Source organism: Medicago sativa, chromosome 1 (genome assembly GCF_051527215.1).
Source record: "Medicago sativa cultivar Bolivia chromosome 1, Bolivia_mono, whole genome shotgun sequence".
Taxonomy (NCBI): Eukaryota; Viridiplantae; Streptophyta; class Magnoliopsida; order Fabales; family Fabaceae; genus Medicago; species Medicago sativa.
Window position 1 is genome coordinate 40,414,905 of NC_140749.1, and position 26,995 is coordinate 40,441,899.

At 35.7% G+C, this 26,995-nt stretch overlaps 1 protein-coding gene across 1 annotated transcript; it reads right to left on the reverse strand.

Moving 5' to 3' along the window:
- Positions 1 to 14,070: 14,070 nt before the first annotated feature.
- On the reverse strand, positions 14,071 to 15,157 carry LOC146954931 (uncharacterized). The gene is made up of 4 exons (XM_085746922.1): positions 15,109 to 15,157; positions 14,925 to 15,022; positions 14,738 to 14,833; positions 14,071 to 14,319 (listed from the first exon to the last, which is right to left on the reverse strand). The coding sequence occupies exons 1-4, from the start codon at positions 15,155 to 15,157 to the stop codon at positions 14,071 to 14,073; spliced, it is 492 nt and encodes a 163-aa protein (XP_085603048.1).
- Positions 15,158 to 26,995: the final 11,838 nt, after the last annotated feature.

Consider the following 26,995-nt stretch of genomic DNA (forward strand, 5'->3'; position numbering starts at 1 on the left):
GGATTGCAAAATTTATACAATTTTCTACATGTCTTTTAACAAAGTAACTTACTTATATTAATCCCATTCAAGGATCTTAAGGATAATAAGTAAGAACTATATCATCACAATGTACCATTCTTATGTCTTACAAAATTTAAACATTGATAGAGTATTCTAATTATAATTGACATAAGTATAAACATTTTAGGTACATTGAATAATAACGATTATATTAATAACAACACACCGATAGGGTATGACTGTTACCAATATAATGCTAATCTATTTAACAAAATTTGCATAATTGTACCCACGATAGGTGAGATTACAATTATACAAATAAATAATGTTTATGCTTAAGAGAATATGATACAATAATATCATGGATAAACAATTATACTTAAATTTACTCAACTTCGGTCATATTCAAATGATAGAAAAATGTGCTTAACAATATTTTAAATTAGCACATCATAAATATGACTTTAGAATTTCTTTTATATGAAGTAGTATAATAACAAAAGTTGTTATTTGGAATAGAAGTGTGTCAAATAGTTTTCTAATTTATCCAGAAAAGAACTCTTAGAATAAAAATTTTCAATACTCCCACTATAAATTAGAAAAAAACACAAATACAAAATGGAGCATTATAGTAAGAAAATAGTATATAACAACAGAGTTCTGTTTAGAATATTCTGAAAAAGGATTTCACTTCTATATAGGATATCATAATTGCACAACAAAAGAGAAGAAGAACTAAATTTCTTCATATGTGCAATAATAAGCAATAAGTCACAAGAGGATAAAATAATTAAATAACAACTTACCTCGCAGAGTGTGACATTCATCCTTATACTTAGAGCCACTGAATTTTGATGACTTAACGAGAATATCTTATAATATAGTCATCTCAAAAATATTCATCAATAGAGAATAAGCAATTATAAATAAGCATATGTGAGACTCTAATTATAAATCAATATGATTTATATAAGAATTCAGATGTAAGGATGATACATATTTTAAAAATTGCCTCCATTCTTAATAAGTTGTTTTGATAATAGTTAACAGATAAACAACAAAGAGGCTTACAAATTTTAATTCATAATTAGAATTTTAGCATAAAAAATACAACAATGCATTATTTACTATATACAAAAATACATAGTTTAACATAATTGTGATCCAAATATTTAATTGCGACAAGACACACTAATAGTATTTATCACAAAATTTAGAGTAATAAATTACGGGTCTAGATTAGAGAGTATAGCAGAAAGCATAATGTATATTAAAGAGAAACATGTCAATATTATATTCAATTAATATAAATGACATATATATATACAACTCACTATACTCATTTTGAAAACAAAATATTATGAGGACCCTTCAAAACAATTTGTGACAACAATCAAAGACAAGTGTCTTAGTTTAAATATGTTGCCAAAAGAATGATCTATTAGTGGACTTTGGATCTTTATGCTAAGACAATATGAATTCAAGAATATCTTACATTAGAATATTTATAATGCCAAGAATATTTAAAATCGTAAAATATAAATTAATTATACTTGGCATTAAAATTAACAAAATTGAGCCTTCTATAAATTCACAATAGTAAATATAAGAGAGAATTTTCAAAAACAGTTTAAGCTCAAATATTGAGAATACATGATTTGAAATAAATTATTCTCAATTTAATCGATATATGATCTTTTCAAGATTTGACAAAATTTTGAAATCCATGCATCAAAAAAATACAATATCAACAATTCTCAAAAATATATTAGTTTATACAAGATATTTGAGACAATAATATAAGACTGAGTCTAAAGATTCTTCACAATACTAACACTTTAAAAGAATAATTTACATAAGTGTTATATTTTAGACTCAAATCTAAAGAATGCATGATTTAAAAGAACATATGATTTTCATATCAATTTACATCAAAAATTTAGAGATTTCAAAAATAATTTAAATCCCAAATTAAGGGTACTGAATAAATCAAATCTTGTTAAATATATTTTGGGTGCAAAAGAAATTACATTTTTATCCCAAAATAATAGAATATATTTACTAATTAATTGGGGATGTAAAATCTCTCAGTGACATATTAACCTCAAGTTTGAGAGAGTGAGATTTCTCGTAGTGCCAAATAAGAGTAAGAAATCTTTCCATAGGAGAATATGATATTTTAGAAAATAATTTATTCCCCAAATAATATATATATATATATATATATATATATATATATATATAATATTTATAATTGTCAATATAATTCCAAAATTTATGTCAAGTTGATCAGAATAATAATTAATATTTAATTGACATAAAAATAATAGATTTTGGAATATCTGGACTACTCAACGAAATTCATCAATTTTAATATCGATTTGATCGAAATTAGGAGGAGGGTAGAAACCATGTATCAATTTTGAATATCAACCCATTCACATAATGAAAAATTAGGTTTTATGGTGAATCCGAATTGTTGAAAGAAATAGGATAATGATCGGTCAGTATTTTAAAAGCAACACTTGATTAAATTTATAATCTCATGAAGTTGATTAATATAATATAATACAGATTCATAAAAGATTAATTGATGAATCCTACAAATCAACAAAGGTTCTGATCCCAACAAATAGGAAAAACGGGAAAAGACAACACGATTATACATGCCATGTACAGTGTATCGATCTACAATTTTGGGTAGGCTATGATCGATTAATGGTTAACAAGGTACAAAATTTTTGAGAAATTTCAGATGAAATTGTAGGGGTTCGTTGAAAATCAAAACAAGGTACAAAATTTTATTCTCGCAAGTTTCACACAAAAAAAATTTATATGTATATTGATTGTGATCCATAAAAAAATATTTATGTCAATGACAAGAATCATCATACGATCAACAATTATTCAAGCAAAATGATCAATTTACCCTTTGATAACAAAATAGCCATAACTGTATCTAATTGGCTCTGATACCAATTGATGAAATTTTTAGTGTTTAGCCATAGATCAATAGATACTAGTTATAACATATTATCAATAATAAAGAAGGAAGAAGAAATTGTGTACCTTTGAATTAGATTGATGAAGGATAACCGTAGACAACGCCGACAACTATGAGAGGGGTAACTACCCTCATTCCGTCTAGCTCTAGGTTTTCTCACCAATCTTCAGAATAATTAACCGTCTAATGGGATGACGTTTAAATAGCTAAACGGCTGAGGGCAGGGACCTCTCATTGGGCTTATCTAAATGGTCCAACCCATCACGGTCCATTTAGTAACAAAAGCCCAATCACTCAAATTCATCATATAATTAGTGCTTAACACAATAGACCATAATTTATATTATGACATCAACTTATAATAATTGATTATTGTCAATCCATAATTGATTAATTAAATAATTAATCCAACACTTCTCATTTTTTTTCTTTTTCGGTTGATTTTTCCAATTCAAGTCGAGTGGTTTACCTTTTTTAAATATTATTGTGCTATAATGGAGAAATATTGTCGAGGCTGTTGAAAGCATGGGCATCTTTTCTCTAATTGTCCAACCGTTGAATGTTATAATTGCTTGAAAAAGGGTCATATTGCTTCAAATTGTTGTCGATACTGCAAGATAGCCGGACATTTGATTCAAAATTGTCCCATCCGTCCTCCACGGTTTGATCAAAATAGGAATCAACTTCGTACCGACTCTTCAATTGCTGCTGCCAATGGATCTCTAGAATCTTCCCAGCCTACCTTTTCTATCACAAATATTGAGTCTCTTCTCAGACAACTTCTTCCTTCTGGTAATACTCCTGCTGCTCTTTCCACCACATTAGGTAATTCTAAATGGTATTTTGATTCAGCATGTTGCAACCACATGACATCCAGTCTCATTTATTTTCTTCCATATCTAAAAATGACATTACCCGTTCTATCCACACTGCTGATGGATCTCTTATGCATGTAAGCCACACAGGTCATATCTCTCTCTCTAATTTAAGCCTACCTAACACATATCTTATTCCTAAACTAAATTTTAATCTTATATATATTGGTCAATTATGTGACCTTGGTTATGAAATTACTTTCTCTTCCTCTGGATGTCGTGTGCAGGATCCACAAACAGGACAACTCATAGGGAGTGGACGTAAGATCGGAAGGCTATATGAGCTCACTGAACTGCATATTCCTATTGAGTCCAACATTTGTGCCGCCACCACAGATTATTCCATTCAACTTTGGCATCGTCGTCTTGCTCATAGTTCTATCGGTAAATTACGTCATCTAGTGTCTCAAGGTTATTTAGGATATGTCATTAATGAGTCTTTTGATTGTACTGCTTGTCGAACTGCTAAACAATCAGCCTTATCTTTCAATAAAAGTACTTCAATTTCAGCTTCACCATTTGATCTAGTGCATTCTGATATTTGGGGCCCTGCTCCCACACCTACCATGAGAGGTTCTCGGTATTTTGTTCTATTTATTGATGATTATTCTCGCTTTACATGGATATATATGATGAAAAATAGGCATGAGCTTCCTCAAATTTACATTAATTTTGCCAAAATGATCCAAACACAATTTTCTAAAGTCATTAAAGTTTTTCGACGAGATAATGCCATGGAATATCGTGATTCTAAACTATTGTCCTTTCTTAGTGAGCAGGGTACCTTGCCTGAATTTTCGTGTCCATATACATCTCAACAAAATGGTCGCGCTGAGAGAAAGCATCATCACATTCTTGACTCAGTCCGTGCCATGCTTATCTCAGCCTCTTGTCCAGAACGCGCTTGGGGTGAAGCTGCCCTTACCGCTGTCCATGTAATCAATCGTCTCCCTTCCTCTGTCATTGGTAATGTCTCACCTTTTGAGCGTCCTTTTTCCACTACACCAGATTATAAGTCACTTAAGGTGTTTGGTTGTGCTTGTTTTGTCCTCCTTCAGCCCCATGAGTATACTAAACTTGAACCTCGTGCTCGTCTGTGTTGTTTTCTTGGTTATGGCACTGAACACAAAGGTTATCGATGTTGGGATCCAATATCCCAGCGAATTCGCATCTCTCGTCATGTTGTCTTTTGGGAACATATAATGTTCTCTTCCTTATCAAAGTTTAAGTCGATCCCGTCTACTTCCACTCCTCTCTTTACTAACCCTGATGTCGATCTCTTTCCTAGTGACACACATGCAGGTTCTGAGACATATGTAGGTTCTTCTGGTGAGCTTTCAACCCCTTTCGATGTTCAATCCACTTCTGATGACGTTGTTCCGACCGTTGATCCTGCACCTCCCACCGTTGAGCCTCCTCTGAGGGTGAGAAATCCACCTCCTTATCTTCGTGATTATCATTGTTATTCCATTATGCTTCACCATCATGAACCACAATGCTATAAGGAAGCCTCCACAGATCCTCGTTGGCAGCAAGCTATGCAGGAAGAATTAATGGCATTGGAGAAAACCCACACTTGGGACCTTGTTAATCCTCCTTCTGATAAGACTCTTGTTGGATGCAAATGGGTGTACAAAATAAAGACTCTTTCTGATAGATCGATCGAGCGTTACAAAGCTCGTCTTGTAGCAAAAGGGTTCACTCAAGAGTATGGAATTGATTATGAAGAAACATTTGCCCCTGTTGCTCGCATCAAATCTGTTCGAACTCTTCTTGCCATTGCTGCCACTCGCAAATGGAAACTCACTCAAATGGATGTTAAGAATGCCTTTCTCAATGGCGAGTTAGAAGAAGAGGTTTACATGTGTCCTCCTCCAGGATATACATGTCAGGAAAACAAGGTATGTCGACTTCGCAAGGCTCTTTATGGTCTCAAACAGGCCCCTAGAGCTTGGTTTGCTAAATTTCACAAGACTATCACTCAGCTGAATTTCTCTTCCAGTGCTCATGACTCTGCTCTTTTTACTCAAAAAACTGAAAATGGCATCGTTGTCTTACTTCTTTATGTCGATGACATGATTATCACTGGTGATGACTCCATTGGAATTGAAGAACTCAAGCAATTCTTATGTCAACATTTTGAGATGAAGGATCTTGGGCCATTAAGTTACTTTTTGGGGCTTGATGTATTATCTTCGAGTGATGGCTTGTTTCTCTCACAGGCTAAGTATGCTTCTGATCTTGTCTCCCGAGCAGGTCTCACTGATTGTAAAATCGAACATACTCCTCTAGAACCAAATGTTCGATTTACTCCTCAAGATGGTAATTTACTTAATGATGCTACTCTTTATCGGCAACTCGTAGGTAGTCTAATATACCTCACTGTTACTCGGCCAGATATTTCATATGTTGTTCATCTTGTTAGTCAATTCATGACTTCTCCACGTACCACACATTATGCAGCTGTCCTTCGGATTATTCGATATATCAAGGGTACCTTATTTTATGGTCTTCATTACTCAACTACATCCCCATTAATTCTTAGAGCCTACTCTGATGCTAATTGGGCTGGTGATCCTAGTGATCGTCGTTCCACCACTGGTTTTTGTATTTTTCTTGGAAATTCTCTTATATCTTGGCGTAGCAAGAAACAAACCTTGGTGGCTCGCTCTAGCACTGAAGCTGAATATCGTGCTCTTGCTGATACTACTTCTGAGATATTGTGGCTTCGTTGGCTTCTTGCTGATTTAGAGACATCACAGTCTTCACCAACTGATCTATATTGTGATAATCGCAATGCCATTCAAATTGCCCACAATGATGTTTTCCATGAGCGAACCAAACATATTGAGATTGATTGTCACTTCATTCGTCAACATCTTCTCCATGGTGAACTTCATCTTATCTCCATTGGCACGCTTGAGCAGCCGGCTGATTTGTTCACAAAACCTCATTCTCCAGGACGTTTCCGCTCTTTAGTGTCCAAACTCAAGTTGATTGAAGCTCCACCCACTTGAGTTTGAGGGGGGATGTTAAGATATATTATGATTCTCCATTTATTGTAATTATATTGTAATTATGCTACGAGTAATTAGTATTTATGTGTAATTATTCTTTATGTTTATTTGTCTCCAATCCTATAATATAAATAGGACAACCTACTTGTACTTGAGATATACAATGAAATACAAAAGTTCTTTTATATCTTTCTGAGTTTCTACAATTTGTATCCACCAACTATTTTTGTAATGATTGAATATCTAGTTGAATTAATGGGGAAAATACTATACATTAAATTTCATCATAATACGTTGTGATAAAAATTTACCATGAAACTAATGTTTTGATGAAAAATTTGGTTGTTTTAAAGTGTAACTAGATGCGCAAACTACTGAAAAGGTTTAGGAGTCAAATAATTATGAAAGCTCATAACAGTGATTGAGGGTTTGCTATCCATACCGATTTTTTTGCATGAAATATAAGTTTGCTTCCTAACTAGTAACTTGGGAAGGGAAAAATTTTACGAAGTCCCTATTTCAAGTTTAAATGCATTCTTGGCAGTCAAACGCTAAGAAGTACCGTACAAACACGACACTGACACGTAAAGAGTAGAAGTATTTGAATTAAAAAAAGTAGAAGTAATTGAATGTAACTACATGTGTGATGTGTCAGTGTCTTGTGTCAGACATTGGATACGTCTTCAATTTGAAGGGTCGGTGTTACATAGGTCAAATGTAATTTGCATTCCTCACCAGATTTCAATGCATAAAGACTCGTTTAAGATTCATAATAATGTGCTGTCTATCCAGCAGATAATCAAAAGAAAAGTGAAAATTAAAAATTATATGGCTGAAACTATAATCCTGAAGAAATTGAGAAAATTATGAAGATCCCATCTCAGTTTTGAGTAAGTGGCTTAAAAGACTAATGTGTCTCATTGAAATATAGGAGAAATGCATCAACTCCATTGGAAACAACAATGTTATAATTGATTCAGGCTTTCAAGAAAATGTCACATGCAAGTCAATCATGAGCATAATAATCAAAGAGCATAAAACAGGAAACATGTGTACCTATCAGTTTGAAGGACATATATTGCACAAATTCAGACATGATCAAATTAGAATACACTAAACATTATTGTTGTCTGCCTCAAATGGGAATCCAGGCGGGCCTTTCTGCATGTGGAGGAATTTTCAGAAATCATGATGCTACTTTCCTCTCTTGCTTTGCAGAACCTCCAGGTCATTCTACTTCTTATCAAGCTGAACTTTGTAGAGCTTTGAAAGCTATTGAGCTGGCCTTTCAGAATACCTGTGGTCTAATTTATGGCTTGAAATCGATTCTTCTTTGGTGGTTTTAGATTTTCAGAAAACAAACCATGTTCCTTGGCATCTAAGAAACAGATTGAATAATATGAGGACTAAGTTAAGACAGATGCATTGAATTTGTCACTCATATTTATAGAGAAGGGAATCAAGTTGCTGATAACTTGGCTAATCATGGTCTTTCCTTGCACCATTAGTGTTTGGAATGATGTACCTGAGTTTATCAATACTAATCATGGTCTTTAAGTTTATCTCTTTTTTATGGAGTTTCGGTTTGGTTCCCTCCATTTGGATATATCATCTTTTGGGTAGGATAGCACCTTAGCTTCCTCCCTTTTTTAAAAAATAAAAATAAAAATAAAAAAATAACACAAAAAAGGTGTCAAGAAACTATAATTTGCATACCATGTAAACTTTTTTTTTTGCAATAAAAAAAAAATACCATGTAAACTTTTTTACATATGTATTTAATCAAATCTTACAATGTAGATATTTGTTGAATTTAAATATTTTAGAAAGAACCATATTAAAATTTAAATATTTTAGAAAGAACCATATTAAAATAACGTTATAGTGTGATTTGATTAGATGTATGCAGAAAAAAAAAATTACATTTGTCTATTATTATTATTATTAAAAAAAATACTAACGTTTTAATTGATTTTGAATGCATATTTAGTTGGCAAATGTGTTATCTTGAGTAAAAAAACAAATGTGGTTATCTTATTTGAATGTTTATTTTGAATTTCTAAGGGTTTTGGAATTACAAATTAAAAATATTTAAATATGGACAAAAAGAAGTTATGTTAATTTAAAAACAAAAAGCTAAGTTAGCTAAAAAAGATATTTGAGTGCATGCATCTTAAATTTTTACCGAAAAGGGAGTAAGAAGCTACCAAGCTCAAAGAAAATAGCTATGTTACATTGAGGGAACCAATTTATGTTAATTAAACTGGTGTTAAACGATTGACATAGGTTAGGAATAAAATAAACGAAAATGCTAACACCAAGTCGTTGTAGTATAGTGGTAAGTATTCCCGCGGGTGACCTAGGTTTGATCCCCGACAGCGGCGATATTTTTATCACTTTTCATAATTTTAATTCGGGAAGTATGTGAATCAACCCTCGCTACTTGCTCTCATGTTTCTTTTATAGTGTGAATCAACAAATCATTAAGTTGAAAAAAACAACAAATACCAAACAACTTCAACTTCAAAGTTTTAATTTTCAACTTTATTCTAAAAGTGACTTTTAGACCTAAAAAAAGTAGGGCCATACGCACCCTAAATCAAAAGCACCAAGAAATGAATCTTTTATTCCACTCAATGATTCATCATAAAATAGCTATTTAGTTGTAAATAATAAACTACGAAACTTCCAATAATTATGTTCATTAGTTCATATGATATTCAAACACTAGGCACGAATATAAATAAAATACTTAAACAGTAAGCTACAAATATACATAGAAAAGAAAAGGGACATTCAATTCATTCAATTGTTTTAATATAGAAAAAACATAAAACCTGGAAGGTGTTCTTAAAATAACAAATAACTGTAACTATATCCCTCTATGGAGATTATATTTGCGAACACATTCAGAATATCTAGGATAAAACAAATCATTTTCTTTGAACGGAAGAACAATGAGTTCAAATCACCTAAATTAGAAAACGAAAGACCAGTTTATTTCATTCATCTGTAACATCTTCCGTTGGAAGCTCATTCAAATCAAAATTCCTAACAACTCTTTCATTATGACTTTGTTCCCTCCCTGTTTCAGCTTCATTCTTTTTCTTCGTTTCTTCAATGTCCATAGAGGCGTGTTGGCTGCAACCTTCTGATGTCTGCAAGATCTTGTTGTCCTTAGATGATGAATGTGGAATCTTTAATCTCGGCACCAAACTCATTTTACTGTTATTACTATCCTTCAACTTCGTCGATGGTGTTTCATCAATGTCATTAGAGGCATGTTGATTGCAATTCCAGATGGTGTTGTCTTTAGATGATGAAGGCTTAATCTTGAATCTCAGCTTCAAACTATTTTCACTATTATGTTTAATGCTCTTCACATTGGTTGCTGGTGTTTCATCAATGTCAACACCACTAGCTTGTTTTTTGATCCTGTCATTATCGATGTTGCTAGAAAGTTTGAGCCTTTTATGTGTGTGATCATGATTAGCACCAGCACGAGACATATCAATGAGTATACTTGCTGCGCTAAGAAGTTCATGATCAATCATATATCTCCATGGAGGCAAATGCTTGGATAAGTCAATAGGTGCTGGTACACTGCCCACTTGAAATTGATCATGATCATCGTCCAGAAAAGGCGTGGTTTGCGATTGAATACCCTTCAAAGAACCCTTCTCGTGTTGCAATGTCACTTTGGATGAAAAAAGCTTGTCGTAGTCAAGACAAGCATGTTTCTGTTTCCTATGATTATCAACAACATCATGTTTGCGTTTCTTGGTGACAGGTTGTCGAAGAAGGTTATCAGAGCGGTGGTGATGTGATTTGTGGCCACCAAGTGCAGTGCCGGAAGTAAACATTCTGTGGCACAAATCACATTTGAACATTCTTAATATCGAAGAACCGATATTCTTTTTCTGATCATCATTTGCAAGAGACTGTTCCTTAGCATGAACATGATCTTTCTCTTTCAGTTGTTTGTCACAAGAACGATGAGAAGAACGACACTTGTTCATCATCATGTTCTTTTCAGACTAACTCTATGGCGGCAGTGAAACGAAGAAAATTAGGGTTTGATATAATGAAGAACAAAGAAAGCAATCAAGATCGATCTCGTTGAGAAGAGTTAAGAAAAGGGTTAGAAAGCGAGTGAATGAGGTTTGTTTATATTAATAGTACTTACTAGGGTTAGATTATGGTTTGATTGAATGAAAGATCGATTACTGGAAGGAGCCGAGAAAAGGAGTGTGGACAAATCAAAGAGTCACTGAGCGACTGAGTGTGTGAGTGAAGAGTGAATGATCGACAAACAAAACAATAGGGCTTATTAATAGCCACAGGGTCTTTCTTTCTATTTTTTCCTAAATTTTTGGAAACCAAATATTTATATCATTTATTAATATTTATATCAAAACATTGGTTTTACAACATAAAAAAAAAATGCCGTTTTTTTACAATGTTAAAGGAACAAAAAGCAAAAAGGAAATTTCGAGAGCTTTCACACCAAGATAAACCGTCTTTGAGAACATTCTTAACTTTAATAATGGAATTTCATTTAGAGGGGGTAAGAGATAGTGACGATGTAGGAGAGGATACAAGAAACTGATGCGTACTTGTGAGCAGGGCGGAGCCACCTCTTAGTGAGGGTGTGCACCTGCATCCCTGGAATTTTAAATTTTCAACCAATTAATCTTGTTTTATTTGTATCTGCACACCCTCAAATATTACTCTTAGGGAGAGTCTGCCGCCCATTTAGGTCCCACAATGCTCGAGGGATTAGTCTCCGCAGTTGCGCGCGGAGGATACCCGGTTTACAACAAAAAAAACACCCTCAAATATTTATTTTACACCTCCTCACCCACCGTTTTACCCAACTCTGCACTGCACTAGTCCAAGCCCAATGATTTTTCTCTCATCGTCTGACGCATAACAGATGGCAGGCAGTGCACATCACACACCATGCAACTTTTTCCAGTTTTCTTCAGTCAATGCTCTAGCTTTTACTTTCTCAGTGTTTTTATTATCACTTTTTCCCCATTCTTTATATTATATTATTACTACTTCAATTTCTCCTCAACGTTAAAATAAAAATCATGTAGAATGTGTATTGCAAGTCAGGGACAATGAGTTTACCACAAGCTTAATGTGTATCATTTGTAAAACATTAACGATATAACATTGATGATATTTACGACATAACATTCATGATATTTGTCTTGCCATTTTTTTTGAGAGAATTTCTCTTGCTAATTTCAAGTGGTAAAATATTATAATTTTTTATTTGTCTAAAAGTCATGAAAGATACAAAAAATTATGCGCTTATTTTTTATTTTTTAAAAATAGTTATTTGGTAGAGTAGGACAATTAAAAAAATTCTAAATTTTGCAGTTTAAATTTATGGTATAAGACGAAGTCTTATTTTATCATTTTCTTTATAGATGAAAAGTTAGTACACTTAAACCTAGTTAATCCTTTTAAGTTTTTTCAATTTTAAATAGGTTTTTAATCTTTTTGAAGTTTTAAATAGGTCCTTTAAGTCAGTGGCGGAGCTAGAAAGAAAAGTTAGGGTGGGCCACTAAAATTAACCGTTGAAAAATTGTTTGAAGCCTCACAAAATAGACCTATAATTGAATTATTTAAATTTTTTGGGTGGGCCACTACACCATTTTGCGGAAATTTGGATCAACCGAAACTTAAAACCGACACAAAATTGTATAAAATCTCGCAAAATGGACCTATAATGTTGATTAGCCCATGAAGGGCTCCGCCACTGCTTTAAATTGTTATTTTAATGCACATATTTAAAGTTTTTAAGTTTCAAATTGGTCCTTAAAAGGATAATAAGGATTTATTTGAAACTTACTTAAATGACTAATATGATACTTTTGTCAAATTAAAGGACTAAAAGAGATATTTGATATATATATATATATATATATATATATATATATGGGGTTTGCTAGGATACACCCACTAGTTTTTATTAAGGTGTGTTTTAGCAAAGATATAACTAAAAAGTTGTTAAATACACCTTAAGGTGAATGTTGCTAAAACACACCTTCTAAAAAATAACTGGGTATATTATGTATATATATATAAGTTCCTCTAAAGAAATTATTAATGAAGTTTAAGAGTCTGCACCCCCTGATCTAGGGTCCTGGATACGCCACTGCTTGTGAGACAAAATGTTGACCCAAAAAACTTGTTGTTCCCTTGAAGTAGATCCCACATAAGTTTCTCAATAAGAGAAATATTAGCCTCTCTAGTTGTTTGGATACCAAGACCTCCCCCAAACTTTAGGTCTAGCAATTTTGGCCCAACTAACCAAATTGAGATCAGTATTATCATGCAAGGGCGAAGCTATGTCGTTGCCTTCTCCATGGGTAGTTTTGGCAACCCAAAAAAATATATTTTTTATTTGAATAATTTAGTATATCGTATAATTAGTTACCCCAATAATATATAGCTACCAGAATGAGTTTATTTGTTAAAACTTAAAATAAAATAAAAATCTAAAAGATATTCACTTGTTTGATAGACGGATTTCGTCACACTAGATCGTCTACCCGTGATGCCGCACGGGTCATAAACATTTTGAATAATTATATAATGCAGTAGTAAATTCAATTACGTAACTAGTATTTTTTTTTTTTTGGTTACAACATAACTTGTATGTTTTAACGGAGAATAAAGTAATGGTCTTAGCATGAAATTAGTGTAAAATATTTACACATTGTGGAAGATGTAACAACCCGTTTTTAGCTAGAATTATTTTAATTAATGTTTGTATGTGTTTGTGTGTGTTTATATGAAATTGCTCAAATCATGTATTCACTATTTTGAGAAATACTTCGTGTTTTATTTGTTATTAAGTATATCGCGGCGTCATACGTCCAAATCATACAGAATGAACAACTAAACATCAAAACATGAATAATAGATGAATCAGCAAGATTAATAAAAAGAAGAATCCATAATTATAATAAACCAACACCAAACAGAGTTTTCCATTCAAACTGGTTGCCTACAAAAAAAGTGCAAATGACTCTTAATCTAACGTCCATGAAAGGGAAACATTACATCCAAAAAAAAGTTACTAACATCCACAAAAGGGAAACATTGCTGAATAAAACAAAAAACAATATTAAGATTTATTTAGATACAACCATTAAAAAATCAAATAGTAAACAGACACTTCCATCACAGCATATGGTGCACCAACCATGATCTTCAGACCTTGCTGAAGTATCCTTTCAAGAACCTTACACTTCCATTTACCATCAATCTTAAAGTGCACACCTCCATTTGTCCCATACATCAGCGTGCAAAACCAAAGGTTCCCACAGTCATCAACCAACTTTACGTACCTAGCTCCTCTGTCCAAAGTGATATCACAGAATCCTTGGTAAGCCATCCACTACAAATAAAGAATAACCCACGTAAATGACCTAGACATATAAAACTGAGGCCGGAATAAAAACAAATAAAACAGGAAAAAAATATTTGTAATACCAAACATTTTGATTCAATCTCATAACTGGTCAGTATCTTCTCATACGAAAACTCAAAATTCATTTCATCGTGAACGTACGGAGCAGGAACATAATCCAAGAGATGGAAAGGAAGGACATGTTTTCAACTTGAAATTTCATCGGGGAGCTAAACTTAGGCTAGCGAATCAACTTGCCAAACCTATCCTTGAGGTGGCTACCAAAATTCCCTGGACCTGCAAACACCATGGTTACCCAAGCACTGAGGGAGATACTATAAAAGTCCTAGAGAGCATGCCATCCCTTAGTCATGATAATCCTACCGTTGTGCCTCTCGACCAAAACCTCAAATTCATTGTAGTTAGGATCCACTAACTTAGCATATCGATCGATATGATTGCCGAAATCATGTGTAAACATGCTGGGAAGCATGACGGCACCCTGAAAGGTAAACAAACGTTCAATCAGATTCAATAAAATAACACAATCGTATTAGGGAAGATAGCTTAGAGAATAAAAAATTAGTAAATACATATTCAACATCAAGCTCGACCACATAGGACATGTATCTGACACGCAGCTCGTTCACTATCTTATCTATCTTGGAAATGGGATTTGGATCCAGCGGAGCTAGCACGGGAAAAAAAAATCAATCAGTATAAAGAAAGGTATAGACAACGCACAAAACTAATTGGCAAAGGATGAAATTTGTATACCAGTAAGAGAGTGGTATGACAGTAATCCATGAATGTTGTTATTGGCCATTTCGCAAAGGGTAAACACGTATAAGGATTGTTTATGGCTGATGAGCAGTGAAAGGGCTTAACTATATATAGCACATTCAAGTGTTATTGATATTGGAGAGAGTCATAATACATAGTTCATAGGAAAACATCTATAATTAATTGCCTACATGGGAAGTTGCAGAGGCTTACACTATGATGATATCAAAGAGTTGGGGGAAAATTTGAATGTGGAACAGAGTTTGAAACGTGTGCAAGGTTTGTTGGGTAATTAAGGTAGATTTTTTAGGATGGAGCCCACAATTAATGACCAAAATGGCGCGTAAAAAGTAGGTTTATGGTTTTGGAGGATTGGCTGCAGCGTTAACAAAGATTGGAATAAAAAGATTTTGACACTTTCAATCTCACAGCTTTAAATAAAGTGTTGTTAAGGATAAAAAAAAAATCAATTATTTCAACACATAAAATATATTTTATTTCATTATTTGGTCCACTCATGAAAATATGGCTAGCTTCGCCGATGATCATAGGTCTTCTAAATGAAAACTTAAATGTTCTATAAATGAGATCACAAATATTTTAAGGAAGTCAAGTGTCACGATCCAATCTCAGGTCGTGACTGTGCACAAGCTAACAATGACCCGTCATAACTTAGAATGTTCGCGGTTCTGTTTGGATCGGTTTTAAAATAAAAATTCATTTAATCAAAAATATAAATCACATCAGTTTCGGTTTGTTTTTAATAACTATTTACCTCAAAACCAATCCAAACAGCATCGTAAATAACCCTGCAAATAAAGATGAAAATTGTTGTATACACATGTTGTTAGGCTGAAAAACACATGTAAAGTACCAAAATACCCTTCGATAGTTAAGTGCCGAGGAAAATGGATCTGGCTGCAGTTAACTACCGCCGGTTCCCTTTTTCCTCGGCAGTTAACTGCCGATGCGTGCTGAACATAAAACCAGAGGCAGAAGAAAGCTTCTGATCCTGTAATGTGTTAAAAACACAAACATAAAGTCATCACAACTTAATTGGAAAAAAAAACTTAACTCGCGCATAATGTGTTCAAATGGCAAAACAAAATTGGCTCAAATTCACAAACATTGATTAAACGAACAAACCAATGAACCAAAACAACCATAATGTCATCAAATTATCATCAAAATACAAACAACCATTGTAACGCCCCGTTTTCCCGACTTAAAAATTTCATAAAAATTATCAGAGTTTATCAACATAACGGAGCATCACATACATCAATACACCATTTCCAACAAATATAATAATAGGAAATACTATTTATTTAATCAACCTGTCTTTATAAAATTCAATAACCAAAAACAGCGGAAATTTAGTTTGCAACGTCACATAAAATCCTTGGCATAAAAGGTCACAACTTAACATCTCAAATAGTCTTCATAAAATGTTCAACATTTATCAAAATAAAATACGTAACAAGGAAAAACAAGCATCAGACAATCCCCATCCCGTTACGTATCAGAGCATCCTAGACACGACGTGAGGAGTCTACTCACGAACACAGCTAGTCCTGGTTACCTGCAAGTTACCCATACGAAGGGCAACATTTTCAAGAAGAAGGGGTGAGATTTCACATTCATTAAAAACAAATAATAATTCATAAAAGGTAACCAACAACATATATCTAACATTAATATCATCATTTAACAAGGTTAAGTAACCAACAACTTCATAGTTATTCAAAGGTAGCATATTCATCTTAATTCACTTCATTTACATCATTATAATTATTGTGACAGTAACAACAGCAACAAGGCAGCAACATCATCACAACATTCATCATTTATTTTAAGTTATGATGACTCTACAATGCAACAACAACATCAACAACGACTTAGACAACTTCAACATGCATGTGGTACCACCAGGGCATTAAGCCCCCATCGCTAAGGTCATATTTGGACCGTCGGGCATTAAGCCCCCATCGCTAAGGTCATAAGAACCTGTCAGACATTAAGCCCCTATCGCCGACTATGCAACAACTCGACTCTAAATGCAACAATCTTCATTTTTAATGTTAAATTAATTAACAATTAATTCACAAAAACTCATTACATCAAAACAGCATCACTGGAACATCATAATTAGCAGCATCATCATTAATATAAACATCAGAAACTAATTCATCAAAAAACGGGCAAAAAGACACAATTTCGCACAACATCAGGTCTGAACAGGACTAGCTCGCAACGGCGAGCTATGCTACTCGCAACGGCGAGCTGAACGGGAAAACTCGCAACGGCGAGCTGAATCGCTCGCAACGGCGAGCGATGACAGAACAGGGTTCTGTCACAGCTCTGTCTCTCATCTCAGCACTCGAATTCTCACCACCCAGGCCTCAAATTCATCACTAATCAACATCTAAACGCTCTCTATGACTAATTAACATCTGTCTACATCAAACTACATCAAATTCACTTAACTCTTCCTCTTTTAATGATTTTTGACCTAATTCCAATCCCTTAAACCTACAACGATTGACCACTTCTATGACTCAAAACTTGTTAATAATGAGAGTTAGTCTCACCCTTACCTTAGATTATGTTTCTGAAATCCAACAGCCGCGTTCTTCGTTCTTTAGGGTTCTCTCTGACTTCTCTTCTTTCTCTCTTCTTTTCTCTGTTGTACGCGTTCTTATTTTCTCTCCCAATTACAGGCTTTTATTCTTTCCCTAATTGCTCTTCTCACCACAACTTACTCTTTCCCCTAATAATTAATTATTTCTACTAATAACAATATTTCTTCCCCACTTAAGAAAATACTTATATTATTAACATATCTTCTACCAATATATATATATATATATATATATATATATATATATATATAGAGGGCATTTCAAATGAGAGGAGTTTTAAAATGAGAGGGTGAGAGGAATTAATTTTGATCGTTGGATCTAAATCAACGCTTCAGATTTAATTACTCTTTAAAAAGGGTCATGTACTGTAACCTCCACCTTTTCTTTTTCCACTCTGTTCTCTCTCTCTCACCAGTAGTTCCGTGCTGTCCGTGCTGCTTCTTCTTCTTCTTCTTCATGGTTTTCATGGTTTTAATTTCATGAGTTGGTCTAAACAAAAACTTTATTATCACCATCATCGTAATCAACAAACAAAATTAGGGATAACAAGGTTGAGAATAGAGAAGAAGAATTATGACAGAATTTCTTACCTTTTAACTTTTATTGAATTCGATTTTTGTGTTCAGTTAAATTTTTGTTGAATCGTTTTTGTGTTCTGGTGGAGGTTAAGAAATTCAATTTTGCAATACTCAATCTATGACAGAAACAAAAATCAATTCAATTTTTTTCCATTCGAACCGAAAATCAGACGACGATGGAACACGAAAGGGGGATTCAGATGCAGAAAAGCGATGACCACCGAAAACAAAGCGATTGGATATGCTTACATCGGCGACGACGATGGTGGCTTTCACAAGTTCCGACGATGAGTATCCAAGGGTGGGAAACTTTTAGCACCACTGTTGTATTTTAGTGTTGCAGCCTTGCAAGTATCTTGAAGGAAGATGAAAGGTGTGAAGTTGTGGATCTGCATGATACATGGAGGAAGATGACGTGTGTATACACTACAGATATAACATGTGACTTTTTTATTGAGTAAATTAATCACAACCATTAAATTTAATCTAAGGGTTCTTATTTAATCCTCTCACCCTCTCATTTTAAAACCTCCTCTCACTTGAAATGCCCTATATATATATATATATATATATATATATATATATAATAATAATAATAATTCACATAATATTCTAATAAAAAGCCATAAATCACTTAAATATTAATTATGAAAAAGTGGGCGTTACAACTCTCCCCCACTTAGAATATTTACGTCCTCGTAAACGTACCTTGTTCAAACAACTCTGGGTAAGATTCCCGCATCTTACTCTCCAATTTCCAAGTCAAACTTTCACCAGCTGCTCCTTCCCAAACGACCTTCACAAGAGGTATCTCCTTGCCTCTAAGCCTCTTCACTTCTCGATCCTCTATTCTCACCGGTAGGGTCTCGATTGTAAGGTTATCCCTTACTTGCACATCATCTCTTGGAATCACATGGGATGGATCCGGCACATACTTCCGAAGTTGCGATACATGAAACTCATCATGCAAGTTCAAAAGATGTGGTGGCAAACCCACCCTATAAGCAACCGTTCCGACCCTTTCTGAAATCTGATACGTACCAATAAACCTCGGAGTCAACTTCTTTGACTTCAATGCACGTCCAACACCCGTCACTGGAGTGACTCTCAAAAACACATGGTCTCCTTCTTGAAACTCAAGATCGTTCCTGCGCTTATCATGATAACTTTTCTGTCTATCCTGTGATTCTTTCCTCTTTTCTCTAATTAACTTCACCTTCTCAGTAGTTTGTTGGACAATCTCTGGTCCCAATACCACACTCTCACCGGATTCAAACCAACACAACGAAGTTCTGCATCTCCGACCATACAATGCTTCGAAGGGTGCCATTCCAATACTAGCATGGTAACTGTTGTTGTACGTGAACTCTATCAGAGGTAGATAACTATCCAAAGTTCCACCTTGCTCAAGCACACAAACTCTCAATAAATCCTCCAGCGTCTGAATTGTCCTTTCCGATTGTCCATCCGTCTGCGGGTGGTACGCTGAACTTAACTTCAAATTAGTGCCCAAGGCCTCATGCAAACTCTTCCAGATCCTCGATGTAAACCTCGGATCTCTATCCGACACAATGCTCGATGGGACACCATGTAGCTTCACAACATCTCTAATATAAATCTCTGCTAACTGGGACACAGGAAAAGTAATATTAATTGGAATGAAATGAGCCGACTTCGTCAATCTATCTACGATCACCCAAATTGCATCATTCCCTTTGTTGGTATTCGGCAAACTCGTCACAAAATCCATGGATATACTATCCCATTTCCATTCCGAAATCTCTAGCAGTGTCAATAACCCAGCAGGTTTCTGATGCTCAACTTTCGACTTCTGACAAGTCAAACATGCATACACAAATTGTACCACGTCGCGCTTCAAACCTGACCACCAAAACATTTTCTTCGAATCTTGATACATTTTAGCAGCTCCTGGATGAATACTCAAACTGCTTCTATGGCCTTCTTCAAGGATCATCTTCTTCATCTCATCATTATCAGAAATACAAATTCTTCCTCGAAACCTCAACACTCCTTGGTCATCAACCTTAAAGTCACTGTCTACAGCAGGATCACTTGCAACCATTAAATCTACCAACTTCACATCTACTTTCTGCGCCTCTCTGATACTATCCAGAAATTCATTGTTGATCTTCAACATCCCCAACTTCACACTCCTAGGCGACACTTCACAAACCAAACTCATGTCTCTGAACTGTTCAAGCAATTCCATCTCCTTAACCATCATCGCCGACAAGTGTAAAGTCTTCTTACTCAATGCATCTGCAACAACATTAGCTTTTCCAGGATGATAATTCAACCCAAAATCATAGTCTTTCAACAATTCGAGCCACCTTCGCTGTCTCATATTCAATTCCTTCTGATCAAACAAATACTTCAAGCTCTTGTGATCACTAAACACCTCAAATCTCGAACCATACAAGTAATGTCTCCTGTAACGCCCCGTTTTCCCGACTTAAAAATTTCATAAAAATTATCAGAGTTTATCAACATAACGGAGCATCACATACATCAATACATCATTTAACAACAAATATAATAATAGGGAATACTATTATTTAATCAACCTGTCTTTATAAAATTCAATAGTCAAAAGCAGCGGAAATTTAGTTTGCAACGTCACATAAAATCTTTGGCATTGAAAGGCCACAACTTAACATCTCAAATAGTCTTCAAAAATTGTTCAACTTTTATTAAATAAAATACGTAACAAGGAAAAACAAGCATCAGACAATCCCCATCCTGTTACGTATCAGAGCATCCTAGACGACACGATGTGAGGAGTCTACTCACGGACACAGCTAGTCTTTATTACCTGCACATTACCTACGGTCGAGGCAACATATACGCAGAAGGGGTGAGATTTCACATTCATTAAAAACAAATAATAATTCATAAAAGATAACCAACAGCATATATCTAACTTAATATCATCATTTAATCATCATTTAACAAGGTTAAGTAACCAACAACTTCGTAGTTATTCAAAGGTAGCATATTCATCTTAATTCACTTCATTTACATCATTATAATTATTGTGACAGCAACAAGGCAGCAACATCATCACAACATTCATCATTTATTATAATTTATGATGACTCTACAATGCAACAACAACATCAACATAACTTAGACAACATCAACATGCATGTGGTACCACCAGGGCATTAAGCCCCCATCGCTAAGGTCATATTTGGACCGTCGGGCATTAAGCCCCCATCGCTAAGGTCATAAGAACCTGCAGGCATTAAGCCCCCATCGCCGACTATGCAACAACTCGACTCTAAATGCAACAATCTTCATTTTTAATGTTAAATTAATTAACAAATAATTCACAAAAAATCATTACATCAAAACAGCATCACTGGAACATCATAATTAGCAGCATCATCACTAATATAAACATCAGAAACTAATTCATCAAAGATACGGGCGAAAAGACACAATTTCGCACAACATTAGGTCTGTACTGCACTAACTCGCAGTGGCGAGCTAAACGACTCGCAATGGCGAGCTCAACGGGGAAGCTCGCAGTTGCGTACAACATTGCTCGCAGTTGCGAGCTAAGGGGTTACTCGCAGTTGCGAGTAGGATCACTCGCAGCTGCGAGCGATGACAGAACAGGGTTTTGTCGCAGCTCTCATCTCTCATCTCAGCACACGAATTCTCACCTCCCAGCCCTCTAATTCATCACCAATCAACATCTAAACGTGTTCTATGACTAATTAACATCTGTCTACATCGAACTACATCAAAATTCACTTAATTCTTCCACTTTTAATAATTTTTGACCTAATCCCAATCCCTTAAACCTACAACAATTGATCACCTCTATGAATCAAAACTTGTTAATAATGAGAGTTAGTCTCACCCTTACCTTAGATTATGTTTCTGAAATCCAACAGCCGCGTTCTTCGTTCTTTAGGGTTCTCTCCGACTTCTCTTCTTTCTCTTCTCTTTTCTCAATTGTACGCGTTCTAATTTTCTCTCCTAATTACAGACTTTTATTCTTTCCCTAATCGCTCTTCTCACTACAACTTACTCTTTCCCCTAATAATTTAATTATTTCTACTAATAACAATATTTCTCCCCCACTTAAGAAAATACTTATGTTATTAACATATCTTCTACCAATATATATATATATATATATATATATAATAATTCACATAATATTCTAATAAAAAACCATAAATCCCTTAAATATTAATTATGAAAAAGTGGGCGTTACAACTCTCCCCCACTTAGAATATTTACGTCCTCGTAAACGTACCTTGTTCAAACAACTCCGGGTAGGATTCCTGCATCTTACTCTCCAATTCCCAAGTCAAACTTTCGCCAGCTGCTCCTTCCCAAACGACCTTCACAAGAGGTATCTCCTTGCCTCTAAGCCTCTTCACTTCTCGATCCTCTATTCTCACCGGTAGGGTCTTGATTGTAAGGTTATCCCTTACCTGCACATCATCTCTTGGAATCACGTGGGATGGATCCGGCACATACTTCCGAAGTTGCGATACATGAAACACATCATGCAAGTTCGAAAGATGTGGTGGCAAACCCACTCTATAAGCAACCGTTCCGACCCTTTCGGAAATCTGATACGGACCAATAAACCTCGGAGTCAACTTCTTTGACTTCAATGCACGTCCAACACCCGTCACCGGAGTGACTCTCAAAAACACATGGTCTCCTTCTTAAAACTCAAGATCCTTCCTGCGCTTATCATGATAACTTTTTTGTCTATCCTGTGACTCTTTCATCTTTTCTGTAATTAACTTCACCTTCTCGGTAGTCTGTTGGACAAGTTCTGGTCCCAATACCACACTCTCACCGGATTCAAACCAACACAACGGAGTTCTGCATCTCCGACCATACAATGCTTCGAAGGGTGCCATTCCAATACTAGCATGGTAACTGTTGTTGTACGTGAACTCTATCAGAGGTAGATAACTATCCCAAGTTCCACCTTGCTCAAGCACACAAACTCTCAATAAATCTTCCAACGACTGAATTGTCCTTTCCGATTGTCCATCCGTCTGCGGGTGGTACGCTGAACTTAACTTCAAATTAGTGCCCAAGGCCTCATGCAAACTCTTCCAGAACCTCGATGTAAACCTCGGATCTCTATCCGACACAATACTCGATGGGACACCATGTAGCTTCACAACATCTCTAACATAAATCTCTGCTAACTGGGACACAGGAAAAGTAATATTAATCGGAATGAAATGAGCCGACTTCGTCAATCTATCTACGATCACCCAAATTGCATCATTCCCTTTGTTGGTATTCGGCAAACTCGTCACAAAATTCATGGATATACTATCCCATTTCCATTCCGGAACCTCTAGCGGTGTCAATAACCCGGCAGGTTTCTGATGCTCAACCTTCGAATTCTGACAAGTCAAACATGCATACACAAATTATGCCACGTCGCGCTTCAAACCTGACCACCAAAATATTTTCTTCAAATCTTGATACATTTTAGCAGCTCCTGGATGAATACTCAAACTGCTTCTATGGCCTTCTTCAAGGATCATCTTCTTCTTCTCATCATTATCTGGAATACAAATTCTTCCTCGAAACCTCAACACTCCTTGGTCATCAACCTTAAAGTCACTGTCTACAGCAGGATCGATTGCCACCATTAAATCCACCAACTTCACATCTACTTTCTGCGCCTCTCTGATACTATCCAGAAATTCATTGTGGATCTTTAACATCCCCAATTTCACACTCCTTGGCGACATTTCGCAAACCAAACTCAAGTCTCTGAACTGTTCAAGCAATTCCATCTCTTTAACCATCATTGCCGACAAGTGTAAAGTCTTCCTACTTAAGGCATCAGCTACAACATTAGCTTTACCCAGATGATAATTCAAACTAAAGTCATAATCTTTCAACAATTCGAGCCACCTTCGCTGTCTCATATTCAATTCCTTCTGATCAAACAAATACTTCAAGCTCTTGTGATCACTAAACACCTCAAATCTCGAACCATACAAGTAATGTCTCCAAATCTTAAGTGCAAATAAAACTGCAGCTAATTCAAGGTCATGAGTAGGGTAGTTTCGTTCATGAGTTCTCAACTGTCTTGATGCATACGCAACCACCTTACCATCTTGCATAAGTACACCTCCTAAGCCCAACTTGGACGCATCACAATACACTACAAAAGGTTCATCAGGTTTCGGCAAGATCAAAATCGGAGCTGTCGTCAAACGCTTCTTCAACTCATTAAAACTGTTCTCGCAATGAATATCCCACACAAAGGTTTTACCTTTACACGTCAACTGCGTTAACGGAAGTGCTAACTTAGAAAATCCTTCAACAAATCTTCGGTAGTAACCCGCTAAACCCAAAAAGCTTCTAATCTCTGTAACTGACTTCGGAGTCTCCCATTGTGATACTGCTTCAACTTTAGATGGATCAACTGCAATACCACTACCAGAAACAACATGGCCAAGAAAACTTACATCCTTCAACCAGAACTCGCACTTAGACAATTTAGCATACAACTTCTTTTCTTTCAGCACTTGCAAGACAATTTTCAAATGCTCAGCATGTTCTTCCTCCGTCTTAGAATAAATCAGAATACCATCAATGAACACAACCACGAAGCGATCCAAAAATGCATGAAAAATGCGATTCATATACTCCATAAATACACCAGGTGCATTACTAACACCAAAAGGCATCACCTTATATTCATAATGTCCATATCGCATCCTAAAAGCCGTCTTCTGCATATCTTCATCTCTTACTTTAATCTGGTGATAACCCGACCTCAAGTCAATCTTGCTGAACACACGTGCACCCACTAACTGATCCATCAAGTCATCAATTCTTGGAAGTGGGTACCTATTCTTTATAGTTACTTTGTTCAACTGTCGATAGTCAATACACAACCTCATACTGCCATCTTTCTTCTTAATCAGCAACACTGGAGCTCCCCAAGGTGAAACACTTGGTCTAATAAACTTCTTGTCAAGTAGATCTTTTAACTGTTTCTTCAACTCAGCCAACTCAGAAGCTGACATACGGTAAGGTGTCATAGACACAGGCTTCGTTCCCGGAATAAGATCAATAGAAAATTCAACATCTCTTTCCGGTGGCACATCAGGAATTTCATAAGGAAAAACTTCAGGGAAATCGCACACTACTTGTAACTTATCGATCACTGCTTGATTATCAAAGATAAGGATGCCATCAAAGAAAACATTAGGATTCCATCGCGTTCTAGCTGCTTCAGCTGCTTAGTAGACAAAAACTCCGCTCCACTTTCCTCTTCAGCAGAAGAGAAACGCACCGACTTACTGAAATAAATTAATGAGAACGTGGTTGTACTCTAACCAGTTCATACCAAGAATCGCATCCATTCCACTCAAAGGTAGACATACTAAATCAATCTCAAAATCACGATCAAACATAGACAGAGGACAACGTAAACAGACGAGAGAAGTGGTCACCGAACCCTTAGCTGGAGTCTCGACAACCATTTCTCCATTCATATTAGACATAGCAAGGCCCAACTTAGAAACACAATCAAAAGCAGCAAAACAATGTGTAGCACCAGTATCAATAATAGCAACTAAAGGAATGTCATTGATATAGCAAGTACCTCTGATCAAACGATCCTCATTCTCAGTCTGAGTGCCAGTCAAAGCAAAAACCTTACCCCTGGCCGGGGCCTTCTTTGGTTCAGTACACTGAGCAGAAATATGTCCTTTCCCTCCGCAATTGAAACAAATAGTGTCATCGTGCTTGCATTCTGCAACTGTATGCCCTTTGACACCACAACGGTAGCATCCTCTCACCTCAGTAGCACCACAAGCATTACTCTTGTGACCTTTTTCTCCACATTTATAACCAACAATCCCAGCAGGAGTCTCATTCTTCTTAGGCCTTCTCTCATCATTCACTCTTTGCTTGCCCTTATCAGCTGGAGTACTATAAGGCTTCCCACGATTCTGTTGCTGCTTGCCCTTCCTCTCATTCATAATCTTATAATGAGCCTTCGAATCCTCTTCATAGATTCTGCACCTGCTTACCAACGCAGAAAAGTCACGGATCTGTTGGTAATCAATGGCTCGCTTAATATCAGGACGCAAGCCATTCACAAACTTGATACATTTAGAAAACTCAGCATTGTCTCCAGTATAGTGTGGATAGAACTGAGCCAGCTCCACAAACTTCGCTGCATACTCTGTCACCGACATGTTTCCTTGCTTCAGCTCTAGGAACTCGATCTCTTTCCTTCCACGAACATCTTCAGGAAAATATCTATTTAGGAACTCTTCCCTAAACACAGCCCAAGTAATAACCGCATCATTCTGCTCTAGGGTAGGTTGAATGTTCACCCACCAGTCATCAGCTTCCTCGGCCAGCATGTGCGTACCAAAACGCACCTTCTGATCATCAGTACATTGCATAACCCTGAAAATTCTTTCAACCTCCTTCAGCCACGTCTGTGCTCCATCAGGGTCGTACCTCCCTTTGAAGGCAGGAGGATGATTCCTCAGAAAGGTCTCCAACATTCTCACATCAGCATTAACACCAGCACCAGCATTTGGATGTTGTCCCACAGCTTGGGCTACAACTTCCAAAGCAGCAGCAATCGCAGCATCATTTCTTCCAGCCATT

Bases quoted from the DNA above. Each gene is read 5' to 3' on its own strand.
- LOC146954931 (XM_085746922.1), bottom strand. From the start codon at position 15,157: ATGGCCAATAACAACATTCATGGATTACTGTCATACCACTCTCTTACT. The intron at 14,834-14,924 runs GTATTTACTAAT...TTTACCTTTCAG, and splicing joins TCGAGCTTGATGTTGAATAT to GGTGCCGTCATGCTTCCCAG. The intron at 14,320-14,737 runs GTTTTGGTCGAG...CTTTATTTGTAG, and splicing joins CTAACTACAATGAATTTGAG to TGGATGGCTTACCAAGGATT.